This window comes from Benincasa hispida, chromosome 9 (assembly GCF_009727055.1).
Source record: "Benincasa hispida cultivar B227 chromosome 9, ASM972705v1, whole genome shotgun sequence".
Taxonomy (NCBI): domain Eukaryota; kingdom Viridiplantae; phylum Streptophyta; class Magnoliopsida; order Cucurbitales; family Cucurbitaceae; genus Benincasa; species Benincasa hispida.
Window position 1 is genome coordinate 76,792,802 of NC_052357.1, and position 20,256 is coordinate 76,813,057.

Consider the following 20,256-nt stretch of genomic DNA (forward strand, 5'->3'; position numbering starts at 1 on the left):
CATACATAGACACGTGTCGGTCATACTGCCATGTGGTCCTCATGAAAAGGGAAAAGTTCCCTTTCATGTAAAGAAGGTGGGACTGGGCTCGCATGAGTTACAACTTACACTGAATGACAAGTGGAGACGGCGGAGCAGAGAGTGGCCCCAAATTCCCATTTATAAATTCAACCTTCTCCGGCCACCCTTTTCCACCTCTCATTCATTATTCTTCTGCCTATACCAAACGCCGTCCACTGTGGCGATATGGCCTCCGATCCTGATCCCGATCGCGCCTTGCTCTTCCTCATTCTCCAATTCCTCGACCACCAAAATCTCTCCGAAACCGCTCGCTCGTAAGATTTATTATTATTATTATTGTTGTTTTTGTTAAGATTTTTTTTTTAAAAAATAAAAATATTAGTGATTTGTGTTTGGTAATTTATTGGTAGACTGGAATGCGAAACGGGATTGTTCTTCAACATGAATTATTTTGAAGAGATGTTGAATTGCTGTGCTTATGATGAAGCTGAAAACTACCTTTGTGGATTTACTGATATTCACGATAATATTTATTCCAATAAGATCTACTTTGAGATTAGAAAGCTCAAATTCCTTGAAGCACTTGCAGAGTACGTATCAAATTTCTTAATTCTCGATTTTCTGTTCATTTTTATTTCTTTTTCATGTATATGTAATATTATAGATCATAGTCTAGAATATGATTTTGCATGATTAAATTAATTAGTAAATATTTTGGAATAAATTACCCTTTTCATCCGAAAATAGGCAATGGCCCAATTCGGGCCCGTTTCAGTTATTTATTTCAATTAACTCTATATTTTCAATATTTTCAAATGCTCTTATTTACTTTTATCAATTTTTTCAAATTAAAAATTAATCAACAAAAACCAAAAATCAAAAAACAAAAGGTTTATAAATCGAGTCTTAGTCATTCAGTTTTTAAAACTAGGTTTAAAACATCTCTACTACATTACTCAGGTATTTTTATTATTTAAATAAATTTAATTAAAATGAGATGGTTTGAAATAAAGGAAAGTTGACCTATTGCAATCCATCACGGATGGATGTTTACGTACAGTGATTTTAAATATTTTCATTAATTTTTAACGTTTAAATAATTATCAATTAAAAATAAAAATATATTCTCTCACCCATCTCTCTCCTTTCCTTCCTCCATCGAAATTCCCTCATTTGAGTTTTATTCAACCTCTCCTTTCCAATTGAGAGACCCAAATCGAGCTTTATAAAAATCGAAATTTATTAGAATTTTAAAACTAAATGTGTTCAAATGAATCTATAGCAAAGGACTCATCACATCTATTTTTAGAAATTCAGGGATTAAGATGATATTTTCTTAAATTTATTTTGCATGCAGTGGAGAGCGGGAGATTGCTCGGAAAGTTGTTGAAAACGACCTCGAAATTTTCAACCAATATAACCCCGGGTTGGTTCAGCAAGCTTTTGAGCTACTGCGAATGGACAATTTTATGCAAGTTTTCAATTTCCGTATATTTTTTTTCCTTAAATTACTAATTTAATCCATTAATTAAAAAAATTTGTCAAAAATAGCATCATCAACTTTTCATCTTTCAAAACTAGTACACTTTTTGAAAAGTCCTTAAATTATTTTTTCTTGATAAATCTCGGGTGAGATCGATCATTGATATTTAGTTAAAAAATTTACTTTTCTGACTTATAGATTGTTTTGGCCTTTTGGCCTTTCTCGATAATAGAGAGATTAAAAGTCAAGATTTTAGTAATTTTTTCAAATATTCATCTATCAAATCTTATACCTAATCGTATATATATTCAAATTTTCTTCAAATTCGATCATCTTTACTGAATATTATATTCAATTCTTATGTAATTTTAGGTCAATTTCGGTTTAGATGATTTAACGAATTTCTAAATTTTCAAATGAATTTATCAATTAGATTTTTATTAGATGAATGATTGCGTTTTGATTTTTAAATTTTGAAAAATTTTGTCAAAAAAAATAGGTAAGATATGGAAAATATATAAAATCTCAATATAATATGCCCGAGAATTCACCGATCTTGGTGTTAATCTGCTCGAGATTTATACCGAGATTTTATATATTTTTCATATTTTACCTTTTTTAAAAAAAATCAAAATCAATCCCCTGATATCCATCTAAAAAATTCATTTGGATAATGGGTAAAGATTTTGAAATTAAAAATTTGGCTAAAGATTAAAAAAAATTACGTAAGATTTCGATATGGTATTTGGTAAATATAATCGAATTTGGATAAAACTTGCAAATATATAATATTGGATATAAGATTTAGGAAAATCACATAATATTTTGGAAAAATGACTAAAATCTCGGTGTAATATCTCCGAGATGTACCGAGAAAGGTCCAAGCCAAAGCAATCTATAAGTTAGAAAAAATCTTTTTTTTTAAACTAAATCTCGGTCGTGCATCTCACCAGGAAAATTATTTCAAATGGTAAACCTTTTGAAAATATTTACAAGATATAGCAAAATTGATAGACTTCTATAAGTGTTTATTAATATCACTGTCTATAAGCGTCTATCATTAATAGTTTTAAAATTTTACTATATTTTATAAATAGTTTTTTTTTATATTTAAAAATGGTGTGAACAAAATGAGTACATGTCACACTAGAAATTTTTCCATTTTAATTAGATGAACAAAGTTTTAGAACTTTTACTAAATTATAAACTTAGTCAGTTTCTAAACTTTTAAAATTAAAAATCTAATTCCTAAATTTTGATTTGATTTTTTTTTTTTTTTTAACTACGAGGATGTACAAATTTGGAGTTTAAAATCTATATCTAATAGATAAATTAATTTTTAAAAAAATTTCAATTTATTGGTACATATTTTTAGATACAAAATTGAAAATTTCAAAGATTGAGTAGATATTTTTTTTAAAAATCAAGAATTAAATATATACAAATTTCAAAGTTTACAGAGAGAACTTATAATTTGATCTAGAACAATGAAGTTAATTACTATAACTTAATTTCGATGAATTTTGCAAAATTTTCCTAAACCTGTCTTTCTTGTTTCCCTCACACCCAAAACCTACTTATCCTTTCCTATTTTTACTTTTCCCCTCAACTCTTAACACAATTAATTTGAACATTTTGATGAATAAAGAAATTTAGATTCTCCAACAAACATTTGTTCAATTTTTTTTTTAAAAAATAATTAAATAATTATAAAATTGTTAAAATTATTTTTTTCGAATTTAAAATCACTCTAAAATATATCGTCAATCATTCAAAATCAATGAAGTTTTTCATTTATACTTTTAAATGTTATTTTGATGCTAATAAAATGGATATCTAATGACTAAAATCATGTTCGGTATGATTTTAAATATAACAAAAGTGAATTGAACTATTTGAAACCCTAACATTAAAATTATCATCTATTCAATATAAATACTCACAAGCTCAATTTATCATCGTAATCAATATAACTCATGGTTAAAATATAACTATAATGTAGAATAATTTGATTAAATTATAGAGGTCAAATTGAAATTATCCTAAAATCAAAAGACGAATTTGAAACATTTATTTTCTATTTTTTTTTTTTTTTCAAAAAGAGGGTAATTATATCTCCACATATCATAAAATGCAGGTCTCACATGTTGCTTTCGAGTTACAAAAATATAAAAGAAGCAAGAAAAGTTGTGTTGGAAAATATCAAGAAATGCATTCAAGCCAATCCCCTTCTCCAAGGGAAGCTTTCATTTCCACCGCTTCCTACGACGCTGCAGGCCGTCTACACGAAGGCGATGGCCTCCAGGGCGGGCGGGCCGGCAGCGGCTTGCAGGCGAGATTCCGACAATTGAAAATCAATGGGAAGCTTTCGTTGGAGGATATATAGCAGCTCAACTTAAAACTGTTCTTCGTAATCTTTCAATAATTAATTTATGGATCTCATCCACATAGATTATGTAAGAAATGAAAGAATGAACTGGTCGAGTCAATGGGTTTGTCGGCTCGCTAAATGAAATTAGGGTTATTTGAAGTTTTAAACTAATTGCGCCTCATTTATGGAATGTTTAGAATTCAAGTAGATTTGGGAGTGTGTTTTTGTTGGAAATGACTTTGGCCGAGGTCTATAGCAAACAAAAAAGGGAAAAAATTAGCCATCTATGACATTGAAAACTAGCCGTTTATAGCCGTTGGAAATTAACCATTTATAGCCGTTAGAAACTAGCCGTTTTCTTGTCCTTTTTTTCTTCCTCATCTTCTTTATAAAGAAGAAAGTTTTACAAGATCAAGAAAAAATTCTTTGTTTTCAAGATTTCCAACCTTTACTTCTTCTCTCTACTATTTTCTGAGCAATTTTTCATCGATTTCAACTCGGTCTCCAACAAGTGCACGCCAAAGATTGGAGGTTATGTTAACTTTGGGGAGTAGCTAGCTTTGGCGATTTAGCACCAAGGTCGCACCGATCTTGCTTTAAAGGCAGTGAGTTTATCCACAACACAACAATCGACATTTGGTTCCAACAATAACAATTTGAAAGCAAAAATTCACTCGAAATCATTATCAAATGTCGATCAAATCTGCAGAGTTCTATAATCTGTCCAAATTGAAACATCTCCTTCGCTCGTAGTCTCCCCAATCTCAATCCGAGAAGTTGTTCGCCCGATCTTCATGGTACCATGATTCGAGGGAATAGAGATAAAAAAATATGTCATAAGGAAAGTTAAAGTTAAATCGATGCACTGGTTCTCCACTTTGTTAAATATTTTCTCAGAGTTTGTTGCATATGTTCTTATCTTGTGCTGGGTATTTAACTTTTATTTGAATTACTATTTCTACAAGTGGATTCCATTGAAAATGAGAACTTGAAGCCTAAATTAGCTATTACTTTTCTTATAAAGAATATCTCTATTGTTTGTAGTTCCTTATTTTTGGAATTGGGTTTTGATTATACATGGACTATCTTGGTTGAATTTGTTACGAAATCGACAATTAAAGAACACAAAAGGAACGTAGAGATAGAGAAGATCGACACATAGATATATGTGGTTCACTAACAGTGTGTTAGTTACGTCCACGGGCAGAGGGAGAACAGTATTATTAGAGGGAATATTTTCAGAAAAATTACATCAAATGGCACCTCTAGGGTTAGAGAGTTTATATAGCGCACTACTCTAAACCATAGGGTCATAATCGTAAATAACTACAAATAAATAAATATGCTAAATACGAATTCTGAATAGGTTTCGGGGGCGTTGTGTCACAATCGCTCCTTCGGACGCTTCTCTTAGCGATTGTGCGGCACTTGTTCCCGCTCACGAACAAGCCAGCCAACTCGATTACGGACTGCCGATGGCACACCGAGTGCCTCTTGCAACCTCCACCCCCGTTTTAGGGAAAACGGTTTTAGAAAACGGGTTTGGAGAAAAGGTTTTCGTAAGAAGATTTGTGAGTGTGAATAAAGAAAGAAAGATTGTAGTAGACTAGAAAGCAATAAGCAACAACAACGGCTTTATAGAGTTACTACCGGGTATGAGGAAATGATGGTTAGTCTTATCCCCATATAGTGCATTCTGAACAAAAAGCCAACGGCGCCCTTGCATATGCAAAAGGGCGAGTGGTCACTTACAATGAAAATGTAAAGAAAGCAAGCTAACTAAACTAATACAATACAGGACATGAAAATATGCTAGAAGGGGGTTGGATTGGGCATGCGGCCATGGGCAACAGGCCCTGGACAAGCATGACCGTTACATTCTCCCCCACTTAATTGGTTGACGTCCCCGTCAACCGACCTTGTTCAAAACCTGCGATGGCCGGAGCCGCATTCTTCAAGTCTTCGGCCCGCTCCCAACTGATCCTTTCATCGGGGAGATCCTTCCATTTCACCAAGAACTCTGTCAGTTCTCGTCTGGGTCTTCCACTGCGGCGCGTACGTTTACCCAAGATTTGTGCAACTTCTTCTCAGCAAAACTCTTCATCGTGACTGATGGGGCCTTAGCATGTTCCGCTGTCCATCCTCGGTTCGGGATGATAGGGCTTCAGGAGGTTCACACCGATGACCGAATGAATCTTCATCCATGAGGGTAACTGAACCCTATATGAGGTTCTCCCGACCTTCTCAATTACCTCCACTGGACCTTCGTATTTCCTTACTAGCCGTTGGTCCTCTCTGGCCTCGGAACTGAAACTGTCCCGGTCGTAGCTTGATCAGGACCTTGTCCCCAGCTTGAAACTCAAGGGCCCTCTGCTTCTTACCAGCCCATTTCTTCACTCTCCTTGATGCTCTTTCTAGGTAGGCGCGAGCTATCTCAGGGGTTTTGCTCCACTCTTTAGTGAAGTTATGTGTCTGAGGACTTTTGCCTGCATAAGGGTGGTCCACCAAGTGTGGCCTGAGTGGCTGTCTGTCGCACACTTCGAGGGCCGCCTTTCCGACCGCGGAACTCTGCTGGATATCGAAGCTAAGCTGAGTCATACCTAACAACTCGTCTGACTGTTTTCGACGCCCAGCCAATTCGGGCGAGGCCATCTGATATACTTCCTGGCAGGCGGCTTTGCCCCTGGCAACAACTCGACCTCATGGTCAATCCCCCTTCGTGGGGTAGGGACTTGGGCAAGCTTCTCGGCCTGACGTCTCGATACTCTTCCAAGACAAATAGGGTCGTCTTGGGGGATCTCCTCCTCAGTGGACTCAATCGATTCTACTGGGATGGTCATGAACGTGGGTTCGTCGTGGGCCGGGCCCCTCTTCAATTGGAGGGCTGAGATCATTCTCACTCCATTTGGCCGCTTGATACTTGCTTGGACTACGGTCGGTGTAGATCCGGTAATGACTAAGCATTGGCGGGGGCACTGGTATGACTTTATGTTCAAGTAGGAATTCCATCCCAGTACCACATCAAAATCATCCATCTTGACAATCACGAAGTCGACGAGGCCCTTCCAGTCTCCTAACTTTACCGGAGTTCTCTTCGCTATCCCCGAAATCGGTAGGGCTGCGGAATTCACAGCTTTCATCTTTCCTGCATCTCTTTCCCAATTCAAGTTCAGGCGGCGAGCTTCCGTTTCCGCCATGAAGTTATGGGTAGCCCCAGAGTCAACCATAGTGGTTTTGGCCGATCTTTGGTTGACCCAAGCGTCCACATAAATGAGACCTTTCTCTAGTGGCTCCGTCGCCTTTCCCTATTCTTCTGGAGTGCAGACAGAAATTTCAATGCCCCCATCCTGGGATTCTCAATTTCTGCCGCTGGCTCGGTTACCGTCTCCTCTAGTTCGGCCTCGTTTCCAGAGGTAGAGGCTAATGTGGCTTGAAAAGCACTAAACGCGGTTTGATTTGGACATTCACGCGCCCTTGTGTGGCCCTCTACATATGAAACAAGACAGGGGGCGATTGTAATTGTTATGCTGTTGTGGCAGCCCCGCCAGTTGTTTCCTGATCTCGGTTGGGATGATTTACGGTCCCCCCTGTGTTCTTGTCTCCTCCCCCAGGCCTGGGAGGGCTGGAACGGCTGTTTCTGTTTTCCTCATTTGAGGAAGTTGATTGCTTCCTCACATCTTGTGAGTCAGTGCTAAGGTCGTATAGTCGTTCAGCTGCCGCATAGGCAAGAGGGAGATTCTGTACTCTTGTTCATATAGTTTTGCTTTTGCCCACGGTTTCAGCCCCTCCACAAAGCAAAGACCTTGTCTTTTTCGGACATATCTCGTATGTCAACATGAGTCCTGCAAACTGTTTTACGTAGTCCCTGATGTTACTTGTTTGCTTTAGCTCTCTGAGTTTTCGTCGAGCCAAGATCTCAACATTTTCAGGGAAGAACTGCGAACGAAGTTCTTGTTTCAATCTATCCAAGTATCAATAGTGCAACGTCCTTCCTGTATGTCTGTAAATCGTGATCTCCACCACAGTTTTGCATCTTTCAATTAGATGCATCGTTGCTATTGTGACTTTCGACTCTTTCAGCCACTGTGTTCGTCGCCTTGAAGTATTGCTCAAGGTCGAAGATAAAATTTTCCAGGGCTTTCGCTTCTCGCACCCCACAGAAGGGTTTTGGTTCTGGGATTTTTTATTCGGCTTACTGCCCCTGCGCCCCCAGGTGGGGCTTGGTTCCCTACCGCTCGGATGGTGAGATTCACCCTCGCACTCACATCCGCTATCTCGGCTCTGACGACATCCAGGGCCGATCGAAAGTCTTCAGATAGGTCGGTTACCATTTGAAGTATTGCTTTTTGGGAGCTGTCCAGCTCTTCGACACGCTCCTCTATGTGGGCAACAGAACCCGAGGAGCTATCGCCTCGTTCAAAGTTGCCGGACCGTACTGTTTTGGTCTCGAGGGTCTCCTACCCTCACATCATCAATTCTCTGACGGGTAATCCGTCTAGGCGGCCAAACACGCATCAATTCCATCGGCTTTCTCGGCAACTTCTTGTAGCCGAGTCTCAAGGAAACGAACATTATCTGGGACCTCTCTCAGGTAGAGCATTTGTTCTTCTATCTCTACCAATCTGTCCACATGGGACTTGTTCAAGTTCTTCGTCGCCGACAATGATCACTGATCTTCCCTCTATAAAGCCAACTTGGCTCTGATACCAAACTGTCACAATCGCTCCTTCGGACGCTTCTCTTAGCGATTGTGCGGCACTTGTTCCCGCTCACGAACAAGCCAGCCAACTCGATTACGGACTGCCGATGGCACACACCGAGTGCCTCTTGCAACCTCCACCCCGTTTTAGGGAAAACGGTTTTGAAAAACGGGTTTGGAGAAAAGGTTTTCGTAAGAAGATTTGTGAGTGTGAATAAAGAAAGAAAGATTGTAGTAGACTAGAAAGCAATAAGCAACAACAACGGCTTTATAGAGTACTACTCCGGGTATGAGGAAATGATGGTTGTCTTATCCCATATAGTGCATTCTGAACAAAAAGCCAACTGGCGCCCTTGCATATGCAAAAGGGCGAGTGGTCACTTACAATGAAAATGTAAAGAAAGCAAGCTAACTAAACTAACATATACAGGACATGAAAATATGCTAGAAGGGGGTTGGATTGGGCATGCGGCCATGGGCAACAGGCCCTGGACAAGCATGACCGTTACACGTTGCACCAATGCCCCCGAACCCCCACCAGGACGCGCCGTCCCTGGACCCCGGCTCGCTGACCCTGTACTTGGTTGTTCGAAGTGCCAACAAACAAATTCAAGGCATTCCAACGTTGAATTAATGGTAGATCTTAAAAAAAAAAAATCAAATTCCAATATAGCAATTTCATGTGTAAATAGTTATTTAGCTCTTGTTTTTATTCATTTTATGAAGGTAAATGATGATGTGATAGAGGATATAGCCTAATTCGTGGAAAGGTATAATCATGAGTCACCAAATTGAATTAAATTATGTTAGAAAGAAATTTTGAAAGAGATTATATTTTGATTCCTAGTTTTTAGATTGCAGGCATATTTGAAATTAGAAAATTGATCCTTTCAAATTGAAAAGAAAAATTAACAAAAAAAGATGAAAAGTAGATATTAGGGGGAATAATTTAAGAAAATAATGACCCAAATAATTATGCACTAGTTTTCAAAATGATTTGAGAAATTTGGTGAGACACTTCTATTTTCATTTGTAATTAGTAAATTATTAAATTGATTTATGTTTATTGTCTTATATACTTGTGATAGAGTTTTGGAATATGTGGTTTTTGTAGAATGATATTGGGTCTTATGGTTAATCAACGATCAATTTAGATATTGATGATAATGATATCTTCTTGATTTGATTCAATAATATGTTGAAAATTAATTTGATGGGTGGTGTGTTCCACCAAATTCAATTTTTTTTAGATGGTATTTTCTATTCTATGAATACATTTATGTTGTTGACTAATTGAAAGTTGTTCCACTCCTAATCTCTATGTTGCATGTTTGACTCGAGTTTACTTGAACATGATTAATGGGTGTGCTTTACTTACATTTCGAAGCTTACGTTTTAGAATGAATCTTTCAAAACTAGAATGTGTTCACAGTTTTATTAATCCTTATAAATGAATTTCATTCTATACTTATTTTTTAAATTGTGTGTTGACTAAGTCATCCAACTGAAGACATGATTTGAGAAGAGAACTCAACATATTGATTTTTTTTACTTTATGTTGAGTAAATTAATGGACTGATTAATGTTGGTTGCTAGACATGCTTGTGTTTTTGGGAAATGTAGGTTTTGCAACACTTCATAAAATTTATAGTGTGGGTTTAGAAGTTGTTGATCATTAAGTATGATTGCTTTAAAGTGAAGACGTTTCAATCGCATCCAATTTTTAAATTTCAAATTATTGGCCATTTGGATGATCTGTCAGTTTGGATGATAATGGTATTGAGATTTTCTTGATTTGATTAAAACCTTGATTCAAATCCAAAATCATCGAGTTTCTCTTGTTGATTTTGAATGGACTTTTTAATATATGTTGAATTTCCTATATTTTAATCTCAATGATATATATCTCAAATTTTTATATAAGGTATGAGAATTTGAAATTTTTATTTAATTGCAATATTTGAGTATGATATTCAATATATATTTGAATATTTCGTAATTAGTAAATCGCCTCATGACAAGTGCAATAAGAAAACAATCTTATTGTTGTTATTGTATTGCTTTTTATATACTAAATGTGATATTACTTTGATCTACTTGAACAAGTCTAATTATCGTGCTATCATAAATGGAAATAACATTCGATGTGTGTTATATTTGACAAAAGTTTATGCATGATTAAATTGTTATATTTGACTATACTTTCATGAAGGTGAAAAGTATTATTATTACTTTTAAATTGAGTTTCCCTATAACATTATTTTGATTATCACGTAACTTTCTTGTAGTATGAAAATATGTAAATTCCATCAATTTTAAGTGGAAGCTTGTCGAATTGATGGTAATTTGAAAAATTATCAAAGCGGAAAAATATGTTGATATTTTATAAGGACTACTCATGCATATATAAGTTATAACAACTACCTGCATTCGTATGAGACTTTTTGGGATCAAACCAAAAAACAAAGTCATGAGGGCTTATGTCTAGAGTAGATACAATATCATACTATTGTGAAGATATTTGGAGAGTTGTTATCCCCTAATAAGTGGTATTAGAGTCCTGTCTCTAGTTTAGTCATGTAGATATAATCCTTAAATGTCGAATAAAGATGTAGTGGAACCTCAAAAGAAGTCGTAGAATGAGAAAAATAGTGAAGCTCATGTTGAAACTAAGCATAGAGAAGTAAACCCCTTTGATGAATAAAAAATTTCTTCATTACAGACTCAACCTAGGATCTCAAAGTCTCAAAGAAAGCTCAACTACAATGTGTATGTGTGTGCAGTTATCATAGACCAACATATTACCAATGCTTTGAAGGCATATTCAGTGGTCAATAGGTAACTAATCAATGAAACAGAAAAAATACCAGTTAGTATTGCCTAATATGGATCTTGGATGAGCAAACCTTCATATGGAAATGTATTAGGACTCAGGTGTACTTTAAGTCTAATTAGGACTTGCCATGAATGATGTATGTCAAAACTTCATGAGTTTAGTGCATAGTAGTTATAACCATGCTAGATATTTTGAATTAACAAATAGAAATTAGCATTAGAAAGATAATAAAAATGGATTACTCTTCTCTTCTCTGTAGCCAGCCTATTGCTCTTAAAAATCTCCGCCATTATGACATTAATAGTGATTTCTATAATAATGCAAAGAAGGTTTTGAGCCAAGAAAATCAGCAATTTGTTGGATATATATACATATATAAAGAAGTTTGAATCAAATATCTCATATTTCCATTTTGTTTATAACTAACTTTTTTTGTAACAGTCAGCTGGTATATCATTATAAATACCATCGATTTCAAATTCAAAAAAGAGAGAATTATCAACTTTTCTTAGTTTTCTTGCAAACTAAAATCTATAAGCAATCTTCAGTTAGTAAAAGATTTCAGATCTTCTCGTGGACGAAGGCACTCTTGCCTAACCACGGAAATCACCATGTCTCTTTCTTCTTCCTTATCTTTCTTGTTTCAATCGAGTAATACTTCACTGCAAATCGCACGCCAATCGTTTATATTACAAATTGCATTGAGTATCAAGTTATCGAGTCAATCGTGCATCAAATTATTGCTATCGAGTACGTTCCAGTACACCATTTTCACATTCGAGTTGCACCGAGCATCGTTCAAGAACCATCGAATACGATCGAGTATTAACTCTGTTATCATCGAGTTGCATCGAGAATTTAACAGAGATCAGTCAGACGAAGAAGAAAATTCTGATCGAGGATCGAGTAACAAGGTGTCGAGCGTTGAGTTCCGAGTATCGAGGATTTGGCAGAATTGATTTGAGCCATTTCTTCATCTCTTCAACGATGATCTTAAGTATTTGGCACTTGTAAAGGGTCTTCAGCTCAACAACTATTGGTATCAGAGTGCTTAAAGGTCATCAAGGTCATCTTTCTTGGAGCTTCACGATTATCTAAAAATCAAGACTCGATACTCGTTTGATTTAGAAATGACCATTGTAAGGTATTAGATCGAAAAATTTGATGGGAAGGGAGATTTTGGCCTATGGAAGGTCAAAATCAAAGCCATTCTTGGACAGCAAAGAGCACACAAGACCCTTTTGAACCCATCAACACTGCCAACCATCATATCAATATAAGAAAGAGAAGACCTTGATTTCACCGCATATGGGACTCTAGTTTTGAATCTTAGTGACAATATTCTGAGGCAAGTAATTGATCAAGACACAGCCTACAAGATGTGGGTCAAGCTAGAAGGTCTATTTGCTAAAAAGGATCTCCCCAATAAGATGTAGTTGAGGGAGAAGTTCTTCACGTTCAAGATGGATTCTGCCAAGCCTCTTTTAGAAAATTTGGATGAATTCAAGAGGATAGTCTCAGAGTTCAAGAGCCTTTGTGAGAAAATTAGCGACGGGAATGAGGCTTTTATGCTATTAAACTCTCTACCCGAAGCCTATAAAGAAGTGAAGAATGCTCTGAAGTATGGCAAAGAATCAGTCACAACTGATGCCATCATCTCAACATTAAGAACAAGAGAGCTAGAGCTTCAGTCAGTCAAGATAGAACAGCTTAATGCAGAGGGGTTGTTTGCCAAGTGGAAGAACAAGAAGAATCAATCTAAGGGAAACAAAAACCAGTTAGGTGAAGAGCACAAGCCAAAGACCAAGTTGAGATGCAATTACTGCAAGAAGAAGGGTCACCTAATGGGAGATTGCTACAGTCTAAAAAGAAAAAACCAAGAAAAAGAGAAGGATCATAAGGGGAGACAACCAGAAGCATCTATGGTTGAAGGTTCCTACTTTTACTCTGATGCCTTAGCCTCCACCAAAAATTAAACCAACCAAATCAGTCCTCTTAGGAAGCATGATTGGGTGCTAGACTCTGGATGCACCTATCACATGACATCTTTCAGAACTTGGTTTAATACTTACAAGGAAATAGATGGAGAATCAGTGTACATGGGCAACAATGAAGCCTGCAAGATAAAGGGGGTTGGTTTAGTGTCCTTGAAGCTAAAGGACGGATCAACCAAGCTTCTAAGAAATGTTGGACATGTGCCTTTGCTCAAGAGAAACTTGATATCTCTGGGCATGTTGGACTCCATTGGGTGTGAATGTAGAGGAAAAGGTGGAATTCTTGAAGTGATCAAGGATTCCAAAGTTGTGTTGGTTGGTGAGAAAGTCAATGACCTTTACATTGTGAGGGGAGTAGAAATGATGACAAGTGCCTACACAGCTTCAACATCAAACTTGACAAAGACTGACTTGTGGCATAAAAGACTCTCCTATGTTAGTAGGAAAGGGATGCAAGCTCTGTCCAAGCAAGGAATCCTTCCAAAAGGTATCAGTGAGCACCTTTCCTTTTGTGAGCATTGCATTTTAGGTAAAGCAACCAGGCAAAACTTCACAAAATCTCAGCACACCACCAAAGGAGTATTGGGTCATGCCCATTCTGACCTATGGGGACCATCTTTTACATCAAGCCTTAGTGGCTCAAGGTATTTTCTAACCTTTATTGATGATTTTTCTACAAAAAGTTGGATATACTTTCTAAAAACTAAGAACCAAGTATTTGGGAAGTTTAAAGAATGAAAAGCCATGATAGAAAATCAAACATCTAAAAGGTTAAATTACTTTAGAATCGATAATAGGCTTAAATTCTGTAATGAACACTTTGATAAATTTAGTGAGAATGGTATAATTAGGCATAGGACAGTGAGGTATACACCTCAACAAAATGGGGTTGCTGAGAGGTTAAATAGAACCATAATGGAAAGGGTTAGGTGTTTGCTCTCTAATGCTATCTTAGGGGAAAGTTTTAGGGTAGAAGCTGCATCCTATACCGTGTATACCTTAAATAGGTGCCCTCACACATCTTTAGATTTTCTTACACCTGAGGAAAAGTGGAATAAACATCCCCCTAACCTAGATAATCTCAAGGTCTTTGGTTGTGTAGGGTTTGTACACCAAAATAAGGGAAAGTTAAAAGCCAGAGCAGTCGAGTGTATGTTTGTAGGCTTTACAGAGGGTGTCAAGAGGTTCAAAATATGGCATCGTGTTGAGAGGAAGTTTCTAATGAGTAGAGACATCACCTTTAGGGAAGAGGAGATTTTTATGCAAAAGGAGAAAAGGTAGAGGATGAAGGAGAGTCATCCAATACCGATTTTGAGGTGGAGTTACCATTCGAGTAGCCAGATGAGTCTAGCCAGCCTAGTAACACAAGAGAAACAGAGGAAAATGTAGAGAAAGATAAGGAGACAACATCTAAACAACCTGATTTAAGTCAATATGTCTTAGCTAGGGATAGACAAAGAAGAATTATCACACCTCCAGCTAGATATACTTAAATGAATTACATGAATCTGGTTTTAAATGTTATAGTAGCTTCTACTAGCCAAGAACCAACTACCTTTGAGGAAGCAAGTAGTTGTGTTAATGCAAGGGATTGGATTGAGGCAATGAATGAGGAGATGCATTCACTAAAAGTGAATGACACTTGGTCCATGGTTCCTCTACCAAAAGGGTATAAACCTATTGCTTCTAAATGGATTTTTAAACTTAAAGAAGGAGCATCCTGTGATCAAAAGCCTAGATTTAAAGCTAGATTAGTTGCTAAGAGGTTCAATCAAAGGGAAGGTATAGACTATGTTGAGATTTTCTCTTTTGTTGTAAAACAAACTTCAATAAGATTTCTTTTATCCTTAGTTGCTTAAAATAATCTAGAATTGTATCAACTAGATGTCAAAACTTTTTTCCTTCATAAACATCTAGAAGAGACAATCTATATGATGCAACCTAAAGGATTTGAAGTTAAAGGAAAAGAAATCTCTTCTGCTTACCCAACAAGTCTATATATGGATTAAAACAATCACCTAGATGCTGGTATAAGAGATTCAATGACTATATTTCTAGCACTGGGTTCAAAAGAAGCTCATTTGACATATGTGCTTATGTAAACACAAGTTCTTATAAGGACAAAGTTTACCTACTCATATATGTAGATGACATGTTGCTGGCAGGTAGGTCTAAAGAAGATCTAACCCATGTTAAAAACCTCTTAAAAGAGAGTTTGATATGGACTTAGGAGAAACAAGCAAGGTCCTAGGAATAGAGATCCATAGGAACAAATAGGAGTCTATTCTAAGCATCAATCAGTCTAACTATTGTGAGAAAATCCTTAAAAGGTTTAACATGATTGATGCCCAACCTGTGAGTTTACCCATTGCCCATCACTTTAAGCTTTCCTTAGCTAACTCTTCTAAGGATTGTGACCAAGAACACCTGAAACAGATGGTTGTCATACCCTATAGTCAAGTTGTTGGAAGCCTTATGTAAATATGATTTTTACTAGATCTGATCTCTCATATTTAGCAAGCTTAGTTAGTAAATATATGTTTAATACTGGTAAGAGACACTGGAAGGCTACTAAATGATCCTAAGGTATCTAGTTTGGTCTAAAAACTCTAAGTTAGTCTATCAAAGGTCAGTCGAACCAAAACTAGAGATTTATGGATATATTGAGGCTAACTATGCTGGTGATTTGAACAAAAGAAAGTCCTTAACAGGCTACCTTTTCCTGTTTGGTCCTAATCTAATTAGCTGGAAAGCATCTCTTCAGCCTATAGTAGCCTTATCTACAACTGAAGCTAAATATATGGCTCTAACTGAAGCAATCAAAGAGGCTTTGTGGCTTAAGGGACTGTTGAAAGACTTTGGAATAGATCAAACAGTAGTAAAACTCTACTGTGATAACCAAAGCATATTGATAGATTACAAATTGCATCGAGTATCCATAATTTCATATTAGAACAAAGCATATTGATATCGAATATGAAGGAACTCTTAAACGATAGTACCTATGAGCAGCAACAGATTTTTCCAATTTCATTGTGACAGAATTACAACACATACATTCTAACATACAGATATGCATTGAAAACACTAATTACTGACATGCTTTAAAAGATAAATACATTAGATCGAGAACTTACCAGTTGAAGACTTCCTTCAATAATCTAGATCCAACCGTGAACATACTCCTATTGTTCTTACTCGTCCAGCAAGCAATTGCCTAGCTACACCACGGTCGTCTACACGAACAGGAGTGCACAAAAAATAAGCAATTGGGGACAACACCACCACTCGAAGCCCTCAATATTCTCGGAGTGAGAATCCAAAGTGTAGACTTTGATGGAATTAGTAGAGGGGAAGAGGAAAAGTGATCGTGTACTACGAACAAGCAAGTGGGAGAAAAGGGAAGACTACCGTATAGTCGGGTGTTCTTGATCGTTTAGGTCGGGGTACACGATTATGTAGTAAATGCTAAGCGATCGTCTATCAAAAGGTAAGCGATCGTTTAGTTATGCTCGGTGTGCTAAGTGATCGTCTAGAAAATGTAAGCGATCATTTAAGAAATCACGGGCGATCGTTTAGTTACGTGGGTGTGCGATCGTTTAGGAAGGTGGGCACTATCATATAGGCTTTCAACACTAAGCGATCAAAGACTATCACACCGTGAGTGATTTTCCATATCTTTTTCATATATCTTGCAATAATTATTTTCATTTTATTCTTCAGTTACTAGAACTGAATTGAACTTCCCACTATCGCACGAAATCGGAGAAAACTTCGGTCAATTATCTCATAACTGCCCAATTATTAAAATAATGAATATAATCATATTACATTCTTAACCTATAGTTTGATATCATATATCAACTGTAGTATTTTCTCCTCTACTTTGATATAAATCATATTTATATCCAATTACCTCCAAAATAATGTATCTCATACATTTAGTCAATCATATCACATATAATTAACCAGTTCAATTATATCATATATAATCAAACTCCCTCTTGTCAATTTGAATATTTCAAACTGACCCAAAAACTTATTCTCAACTTGTATCCAAGCTACCAAGGGGACCTTATGGACCTATGGCTCAACGCTCCAACTGTATGTGAATAGCTAATTAAACTCTTTAGGCATGTGATCCACCATCCGTTAACTGTCAGACATTCTACTAAAGACCGATAGTTGAACTCTTCTTACCATAGATATATTTCTTGTCCATCGGATATAACCAATCATGAGTACAATAACCCTTCACAGATGCTCGTAAGTACAGCTGGGTCAATTTACCATTTTGCCCCTGTAATTACATCTCACTTCTTAAGTACCACTGATCATGAATAATAAAACATAGTCCAACTATGTGTGAACGTCTCTCGGGCCATGAAAAGGTGTGTGGTGCCACATTATTCAAGCTCTAAGATCAGTCCTTAAGGGAGCTATCTATCTACTTACCCCTAATTCGGGGAAGGAGTGAATTCTATCTTATGTAGCTAAGTTCCCAGCTCCCAAATCAGACGAATCCCCAAAGTGGTAGGTTTGAGTCGGCGAACTGGCCACTCGCACCCATGCAATCCAAAGGACCGCCCTCAATGGCAGGAGTTTCCAACTCACTCAGGATTGAGGTCATGTTTCATATGGTCATTCTAGTGAAGTGAAGTCTCTGTCATGAACGGTGTTATATAACGAGACATTAACACTTTGTGGTCAGGTCTTATACAAACTCTTTGTATAGGATGCCCCTGCTCGCATGTCCCCTACACGAATGATCAGGATCAGACTATTTGTGACAAGTCATAACACTTGTAACTATTCCATAAAGCGGGCCACATCCGTAGCGTTAACAGGATAAGGTATCCTTCCTATATCCATATACTACAGACCATTTTGGTTATTACTTAAGACATGATCCACTTGTATGTCACCATATACATGTTTAAGTTACATAAAGACAACCAAGGATTTTAGTTTATTTGTTTGTGGTAAAGCAAATAAAACATTCAGATGAGCAAAAACAAGAAGTGAAGTAAATATCATATATTATACATCGCAAACGTTTGTACAAATTGTTTACAAACTATAGGACATGAGACTTTAGGGCATCAACCCCAATAAAATATCACTTTATTAGAGATAAAATTGAGATAGGGAAGATAGAAATCTTAAAAGTCCATACTTCTGATAATGCAACTGATATACTAACTAAACATGTTACAAAGCTTAAATTGTTTAAATGTGTATAACATGTTGGTTTTGAGCTTCCAGACACAAGGTAGAAAAACCGATCATAATCAGGAAGATCATGAAGATTGCAGCCGTTGGAGTCAAGGTGGAGAATTTGAAGAAGTTCGACTCAAATACCTCAGATTTTCAGTTTGTTTATAACTAACTTTTTTGTAACGGTCAGCTGGTATATCATTATAAATACCACTGATTTCGAATTCAAAAAAGAGAGAGTTATCATTTTTTCTTAGTTTTCTTGCAAACTAAAATCTATAGGCAATCTTCAGTTAGTAAAAGATTTCAGATCTTCCTGTGGACGTAGGCAAACCACATAAATCACTGTGTCTCTTTCTTCTTTCTTATCTTTCTTGTTTTAATCGAGTAATACTTCACTACAAATCGCGCGCCAATAATTTACATTACAAATTGCATCAAGTATCAAGTTAACGAGTCAATCGTGCATCGAATTATTACTATCGAGTAGGTCCGAGTACACCATTTTCACCTTCGGGTTGCATCGAGCATCGTTCAAGAACCGTCGAGTACGATCAAGTATTAACTCTATTATTATCGAGTTGCATCAAGGATTGAACAGAGACCAGTCAGACGAAGAAGGGAATTCTTGTTGGGTTTTATGTCCTAAAAACTCGCAGTTTGTAAAATGATAAACATTTTCTATAGTCAATAAACTTATATTGATTTTATAATTTGTATACATGAAAGTCTAAATTCAATAAACTAAGACCCATGACTATTATATGAGTACTTGAACTTTATGTGGAGACATAAGAGTGGATCAGGTTCGAGTAAATAGTCAAATTGATCTATAGTATATGAATAAGGTTGGGTATCTTATTCTGGTAACACTATTGGATGCGGTCCTAAGTCATACATGTTATGACATGAGGAGTGGAGGCGTCCTATGTAATGAGTCTGCATAAGATCGGACCAAGAAATAAGTCACTCTTACTTTATAACGTTGTTTACTGTATAAGACTGACTATTTCACTTAGATGACTTAACTTGATCTTAATCCTGAGCTAACTATGAACTCCTATTTATTTAGGATTATCCTTAGATTTTCATAGGCGAGGTTTGGCTCAACAGCGCCGGCTCAATAAGCCTCCCATTTCAGGGGTAAGACCTAATAGATAGTTGGGGATATAGGGTGCAAGATGGAATTCATGCCTACCCGATTTAGGATAGAAGAAAGGTTGTTCTCTCAAGTACTGAATCCATGTTTTGAACAAGGGGCCCCACCCTCTCACTAGGCTAAGAGAGTTTTGGTTTAATGATTGGATAAAAAATCAGTTATTCATTAGAGGATCAGTAGGAACTTGATGAACAAGAAGTAATCTCGGGGGTAAAACAGATATTTAACCTGGTCGTTATTAGAACAACCTGTGAAGGGTCGACTTACTGATTATGGTTAAATCATGTGGACATAATATATCTACAGTGAGGGGAGTGCAACTATGGGCTTTAGTGGAGTGACCCACTAGTTAACAAATGGGAGTTAATTTGGTCTAATAAGTTTAGCCAATTAATCTCGGATCGTTGGAGCCCATGATCTGTAGGTCCGCGAGGTCCCCCTACTAGCTCGTAAATGGATTAGCTCTAGAGTAGTGT

The 20,256-nt window shown here is 36.6% G+C and overlaps 1 protein-coding gene across 1 annotated transcript; it reads left to right on the forward strand.

Annotated features, from left to right (window-relative positions):
* Positions 1-216: 216 nt before the first annotated feature.
* On the forward strand, positions 217-3,888 carry LOC120085071 (protein TPR1-like). Its single transcript, XM_039040919.1, has 4 exons — positions 217-335; positions 432-611; positions 1,379-1,447; positions 3,642-3,888. Exons 1-4 carry the CDS (start codon positions 247-249, stop codon positions 3,853-3,855), a joined length of 552 nt encoding a protein of 183 aa, XP_038896847.1. The 5' UTR covers positions 217-246; the 3' UTR covers positions 3,856-3,888.
* Positions 3,889-20,256: the final 16,368 nt, after the last annotated feature.

Bases quoted from the DNA above. Each gene is read 5' to 3' on its own strand.
- LOC120085071 (XM_039040919.1), top strand. From the start codon at position 247: ATGGCCTCCGATCCTGATCCCGATCGCGCCTTGCTCTTCCTCATTCTC. The intron at 336-431 runs GTAAGATTTATT...ATTTATTGGTAG, and splicing joins CTCTCCGAAACCGCTCGCTC to ACTGGAATGCGAAACGGGAT. The intron at 1,448-3,641 runs GTTGGTTCAGCA...CATAAAATGCAG, and splicing joins TTCAACCAATATAACCCCGG to GTCTCACATGTTGCTTTCGA.